Source organism: Falco biarmicus, chromosome 7 (assembly GCF_023638135.1).
Source record: "Falco biarmicus isolate bFalBia1 chromosome 7, bFalBia1.pri, whole genome shotgun sequence".
In the NCBI taxonomy this organism is placed as follows: domain Eukaryota; kingdom Metazoa; phylum Chordata; class Aves; order Falconiformes; family Falconidae; genus Falco; species Falco biarmicus.
Window position 1 is genome coordinate 18,212,758 of NC_079294.1, and position 7,101 is coordinate 18,219,858.

Genomic DNA, 7,101 nt, shown 5'->3' on the forward strand with positions numbered 1-7,101 from the left:
AGATAAATTATGATAAATGTATACTGGGTTACAGGAGAGGGAAGAAAGAGGAAAAATTTTCCTGTCTTTGGGACAGCTCTTCCTTATATCAGTACACTGAGCTGTGGGAGATCTCGGGAACAGACCCTGTTTATAGGGTGAGATGCCGGCAGCTTATACTCCACTCCCCAGCCCCAAAGACTCTCTTTCTCCTCATATGTGTAAAACATAGAGGGAACAGTGGAAGTGTAAGACGAGGGACTTTCGGAAGTTTCTACCCTGGTGTGCAACTGTAGTTTCTAAAATGTCTGGGGGCTTTTTTCCCCTGTCAGTTTGGACTTTTCCTTGCAGGAGACTGGTACTTTCCATTTCAGTCTGCCTTTTCCACATCTTGCAACTTGACTCTAGATGGTCTGAAAAAGTGTTGTTGGCATCCAGAAAGACTTGCAAGAAGATGGTTTACAATATACAATTTTCAATACAAATCTGAAAACCACTTACATAGAAGTTATTTATTGAAACCCAAAGTGTTAACCACTACCATGTGTAGGGGTTAAAAGGAGGAGGGAAGTTCAGCTGTGTTTTCTGACACCAGTATCAATAAAAATAGAAAATTAAAAGCAACTATGTTTTTCAGCAACGCTTACTTTTACTGAGGCAATGGATAACATTTCACTCTAAGGGTAGAAGTAATGCCAGTTTTGCTTATCAGGTAGTGTGTGGATCCAAGACAGTACAAAGAAAGGATAGGAAGCAGGGGTAAAAAAAGTATTTGATGAAATTGAAGTTTGTTAAAGAAGTTGCCATCTCTGCCTTCCTAATTTTAATGGAAATCTGAAACTAGTCACTCTGATTTGATTTTATTCCAACTCTAGTTATAGTGAGCCACATGAAGCGAATCTTTCTTTACCAGCTGATGTTGTTAACTACTGGAATGGCACTGGTGATTATTAGGATGGGTTATGGTAGGTCTGGTCCCCCTCTTCATTTTCAGACAGTGCAGATTGTTTAATTTAGTATAGTATGCTTGGTGTAATAGAAATTGTCATGCTTTGTAGTCCTGATAAGGCTGTAAATTGACTGGGGGAAAAAAGCCCTCCCGTGAAAGGGTGCAGCCTTGCTAATGTATATCCTTTTCAGTTTTGCTTAGTAATTGTGCAGGTCCAGATTACAGAGCTGCTGATTATTACTGACTTAAAGAAGTTTTAGTGAAGACTTGAAAGGTCTAAGGGTAAATCTCTCTGGCATTAGTTAGTTGGTTGTAAGCATTCTAACTTCTGTGTTTTTCCCACCCAAATCCCAACCTGTAGTACCCTAATCCAGGTAGCCGAGAGGGTGCAAAGGAAGCTCCCGGAGTGGGAGGGAAATCGCAATTTATGTGCAGCACACCTCTATATGGGTGTATCTTTAATTGGAGAAACTCTGTGCCTTCATTCCTAACAACTCCTAGGTGAGGGATGAGAATGGTAAGCACTTAACGGGCAAATTTTGGTGGCTGATGAGCTCAGGCCCTTACACAGTAGAACATATTTTCAGGATTGCTGTTACCATGCAAGAACACTCTTGGCTCATGCTCCATAACGTCACTTGCTTTGTACTCCACATAATGCTGAAGTAGTAGTTACAGTCTTAAAACATTCCCAAACAAACTAAATAAAATATGATCTTCCTGAGCAGGAACAGTTCAATTGTGAGGAATTTTCCCGAGTGACAGAAATGTTAGCTTCAGTAGTCGTGAAATTCTTTTTATTTCAGAAATACCATTTTTCCTGTCATGAAAAGTATAAGGTCAAATAGTTCACCAATAGAGGCTTTGGTGATGCTTTGTTTCCTAAAGAGAGTAATTTATGCATCTGTGGGTTTCTTTAAAATGTTAAATTTAAGTTTTCCCAAAGTGAGTTTGCATAAATGACTAGCCAAGAATGTCTCCCCTGGCCAACTTCATCTCTGTTCCTTTTTGGCACAGCTCACACAAAATAACTGAGGTTGGGCAAGAGATAGGCCTTGTGAATTTGGGGTTTAATGAACATGAGAAGTGAAAAACAGACAATTTTGGCAGATTTCAGTGTAACACTTGAAAATGTTTGTTTTTTCTCATATCAAGGCTGCAGAGAGGGTAGAAGTGTTTGGTGAATTTGTCTTGCACTAGGATCACACTTTCTATTTATATAATCAATGTTAGGTCAGTTGTTTATAGCAGAATTAATGGCCTTGTTTATACAGTGTTCTGCTTTTTATACATGTAATTCTTCTCTCCTTCCATTTTCAGGTTAGGGTTTGGTTTTGTTTTTCTTCATAATACACAATTGAAACAAAATGTGTTGAGCATGTGTGTGTTATTCCAGACTTTATTAGAATTCACTACTTGTATGAAATACAACAATATGTGGATGCACTTATGTAAACTATGGTCAGAGGGTTTTTTTTGTGTTGGTTTTTTTTTCTTTTCTCATCATCATAACTTTCTCTTCTGCCAAGATGTTTTTGGCAGTTTTTAAAAGGTTCGCCATTAAAAAAATGTTATAGACCAAATGGTTTTTAGAAACTTTATTGAGGGCACTACTTAAACAAAGGAAGAGTTGGCGCTGAACTCCTTTCAACAGAACTTTGCACTGGGAAGTGTTGATATCTGGAAGGGAATAAGCAAAGACAACAAAACAGCAGGAATGACGCTGATTGCAGTTTTTAAAAGGAATTAGAAAATCCCTCATAAAGCAAGTATATTTTGCTCCTGTTCTTGTGTCACCTCAGACATATAGAAAGATGTACCAGGGGCAGGGTTTCTGTTCCTCTCCCTTCCACTCATTTTTCTTTTTTTCCTTCTCTTTTTTTTTAATATATATTTATTTATACTATGTATCACACGATGGGGAACATCCAGTCTACATCATTACACCAATGTACCTGAAGTGCTTATTGCCTGAACAGGGATGATAACATGGTGCAACATAGTGGAAAATTACTGGCTTTTTAATTGCTGGTAAGACTGTGGCTGCTCATGAAGAACTGCAAAATGTTAGCAGGAATATCCAAATACATGTTTGTGGTTTATCCTTCCCGTAAATCTACACACCCCTTTAAACTTGCTAATATTTAACAGCAAAAATAACATTTTAAAAGAAGAGTATAATTAATTTGATGGCTGCATTTTTTTTCCCCTTCCAGAGCAAGAATTTACTCTTTGAGAAGATTAATGGTGGTCCAAAAAGAAGGAAGAGGGTAACTATCAAAATACTTTATAGCCCGTGTATCATCTAGAGGGCTAAGAAGAATTAAAATCATAGTGTTGAAATGAACAGTTAGTCTAACACATCTGCATTGTACCTTAGATAATGTGTCAAGTCAGGGAACCTCTGTGATAAACTACTACAGCAGGCTTCAGGACTCTCCGCCGAGTACAAGACCTATTTCCCTAAATAGCCTGTTTCTTTCAGAAGATGCACTTCAATGTAGAGCATTAATTAAAAACCCCTTTATATTATCTGCCTTTTAAAATTGATCCTATTTGCATAAACCCATTTAAAATTATTGAAATGTCTTTAAAACACAATTTTAAAGTTTCCTACTAAAATACTGGTTACATTAATTACCACTATCCATGCATGTGAATATGTTTTTGAGTGTAAATGACAGAACTGTTTCTTTAGCTGATGTAATTTGATTCACTTACTTAGATTTACATCAGATTGCACTCCTATCTCTGTGTCCCGCCTGCTTGAAAGGCAAAGATGAACATTTTTCTGCCCCTGAAACAAGGCAGGCAGTCCACATATCACAGAGAACCTCTGCATAGCCCATCTCACTATTGCCTCTCTCTTTTTCAGTCATGTCAGCCTTTCTTTTACCAGAAAATCACTTTCTGGCAGTTCAAAGTCTTTAGCTTTGGTGCTGGTGTATTTTTTTAGAAGAAGAAAAAGTCTAGCTGTCTGTCAGAAAGTAGATTTTCAAAATATGACAGGAGAGTTTATATTGAAAATGTGAAGTACATTTCGTTTAAAGTAACTGACGCGTAAGTGAAGATGATTATTTATTTACTTGACTCTCAAACCAGAAGTCTTTGCTGGAAGCAGAGGAGGTGAGTTAATTTCTTACGGATTCACACATCACTGGTAATAAACACTGTTCAACCATAAGTTAATAATCCGTCTTGAGCTTAGTATCTGCCTCCCCACTTATGTTTGATTTTCGAGTTTGTTAGCAAAAGAGGAAAGAGGTTAGACACTTGATTTTAACTGTAAAATAAGTAGAACTTACTCTGGAAATAGTTATGTGGAATATTTATTAAGAGCTAGAACAGCATGTTAAAATAGGATTAGTGTAATATATACAGGAGGGAAAAAAAAAGAAAAAATTAATTTTCTGTCCACGTGCTGATTGACTTAATTGGATACAAAAGGAGTGATGGCTGGAGAGATGTGACAGCCACGTGGCCAGCAGTAGCTCAGAATTTTGGAGATGAAGCTTCAGTTTTTTGGTTTGCAGCGGATCTATTTTTCTTAGCACAGACATGTCACTTAATGATAAATTCATTATCATTTAAATTATTTTATTGTTTTGAGAGTAAGACTAATGATTACTATTCCTTTAACGAACAATTCAGGATTTTCACTTTATGAGCAGAAGGGTAACCTAGAGCTGTCAACAGCCGAGTGCATTTTTCCAGAAACCGAAAAGCCCGCTGGATTCCCCTCCTGCCTTCTGCGGTCCCTGCCACTCCTCCATGCCCTTCTGCACAGACAGCGTGTTTAGGGAGGACAGCTTCTGGCAACAGATTCATCCTTTGGGTCAGAATGTCCCGATTTGAGTTTAAAGCAAGTCCTGCGTAACTGTGTGCATAGCAACTGTGTGGTGTCTATATGATGTTACAGTCACAGAGGCACTTACTGGAGTCTACCAAACTACATTTTAAGTATGTGTGTATATTAATATATTTTTATATATATATGTATATAAACACACATATAAACATATATGCATATAATCAGTTTACATAGCGAAGGTGTGTATTTGCTATTTACTACTGTATTACTCTTTTGCAGCATTTGCAGTGCAGGACAAGGAAGCCTAATTTAACTAGCAGTTCTCCCCTTTTTAAAATTTCTATGCACGAGCAAAGCCCTGTCCAGAATCTAATAAGCTGAACGTGACAGGAGTGCATCTGTAATCACTGAGTCATGTTGCTGTGGGCTCAGAGCTGTGCACAAAGGTACTCGGGAACCGCATTACTTTGAATTCAGCACAGCTGTATAGGATTAAACATGTTTCAGTCAAATCAGCCAAAAATGTTGCATTATATTTTGTGTTTTCTTTTGTCAGTTGAGAAGGACTCAAATTTTTATGTATTCTCATTCTCTTCTACTTTATTTCAAAAAGTAGCAAGCAAGTACCATTCCAAAAAAAAGACCAATTAATCTTCCTAAGAATCTTCAAATAGTTCCTAGAAGTTTATGCAACAGCTGAATTTCACTAAATTAACATTAAACAGAACTTCTTTAAACAAACACAAACAAATCATTTACATTTGTCTTATTTTTAACAATTTAAAGCATTAAAATAGTTTAGTTTTATTTTCAAATATTTTTCCACATTCATTTCTGGTTCTTAATATTTTTATGGTTTCACTTGCAGCAAGCAAAGCACTCAAAAAACAGAAGTAAGCAAAAGGGCTGCTCTGTACTATGATTAAATATTAATGATAGCCTCTACAAATCTGGGGAAACCCAAGGGCTTAAACTTGAAGACAGACAAACCCCAAATCTTTTCCAGAGATTTGAAAAATACTTGAGTTATGTGAAAATAAGTATTTCAAGTCTGTTTTAAAAGCTGGGGGTTTTTTTGCGTAGCTTTGAATTCCTACATTTTGGTGAAAGAAGGACATAAATATCTCCAGAAAACTAATTTCTGTGATACAGCCAGCCTGACAAGAATCAGGAGATAGCAGCAAATTTGCATTCCTCCAAAGTTTGTTCTTTAGGCAAACAATTTTTATTGGCATAAGAAACTGCCACACTAAAACTTTTGTCTATATCTGTGAAGGAGAAAGTATATATTTGAATTTTGTTTACACTGACACTGTAACAGGTCAGAAAGTGGGTGTAAAAAATATTCAAGTTAATTCCAAAGCTCCACTTAACTGCTTGATACTTGCAAATACAGTAAATAGGGTTTATTCCATTGGTATAGGAAAAATTCAAGCATAGGCTTTTTGCATTACTGTGATCTCTAGTTCTGAGACAGGATCTGTTCATCTTCAGTCTCACTTTGTGCTGCTTGCATGGCGCAAAGTGAAGTTAAACCCTCTCCAGAGATCTCCTCTCCAGCATTCCCTTGTTCTGGCAGTGGTATGAGAACCATTCCCTATGCCAAAACCTTGCTTGGCTCTGCTTCTGTGCCAGCAGTTTTTTATCTCAGCATCAGGAGAGGAAGCAAGGAGGGGTTTCCTGGAGAGGAGCTGGGCTGAAGAAGAGACTTTGGTCAAAAATGGTATTGTGATACCTAACTTGTCTCACAGCATAAGGTCCATCAAAGCCTACTGATTTAAGCTAAAGCTTACCTGTCTGTACTTCTCTGACAAGTTCTGTCCTGCCTCAGAAATTAGGGAGTTAGGTCTGCTGCTGCCTCTTTGTTGAACTGAGGAAAGGAGGAGTGGAGCAAAAAGACAAGTGTTTAATTCAGACTATCCTATATTCTTGATAGCCCTCCTTCACTTGTATTCTTTTTAGTGGATTGGATTAAACTCTTGCACATAAAAAAATATTAGAAAACAAAACGCTGATTGACTTGTAGATTTACTCCCTAGGAGCATTTTCTTTTTTCTTCAGTCTGCAAATATTTGATAAATAAGAAATCATAAATATATATACTTATTCTAGTTACCTTTTATATGTTTCCCTGTTTCTAGTAGGTATAAATAATTTAAAACTTTTTCAGAGTGTGAACCCGTATCTGCAAGGACAGCGACTGGACAACGTTGTAGCAAAGAAGTCTGTTCCACAGTTCTCAGATGAAGACAAGGGTCCTGAATAAGTACAGTAAAAATTAATGATGAAAACTCATGCCATCCTCTGCTAGATCGTAATATTGCTTATGTATGATCATCTATTAAAATCCTTGTGAATGACA

At 37.0% G+C, this 7,101-nt stretch overlaps 1 protein-coding gene across 3 annotated transcripts in view; it reads left to right on the plus strand.

Moving 5' to 3' along the window:
* The window catches only part of SCG5 (secretogranin V), a 29,157-nt gene extending 22,056 nt beyond the window's left edge, over nt 1-7,101 (plus strand). For all 3 annotated transcript variants that reach the window (XM_056345282.1, XM_056345284.1, XM_056345283.1), the window contains 2 exons: nt 3,145-3,198; nt 6,910-7,101. In XM_056345282.1, coding sequence (XP_056201257.1) covers nt 3,145-3,198; nt 6,910-7,005 — 150 coding nt within the window. In that variant the 3' untranslated portion in view covers nt 7,006-7,101. The remainder of the gene's footprint in view (nt 1-3,144; nt 3,199-6,909) is intronic.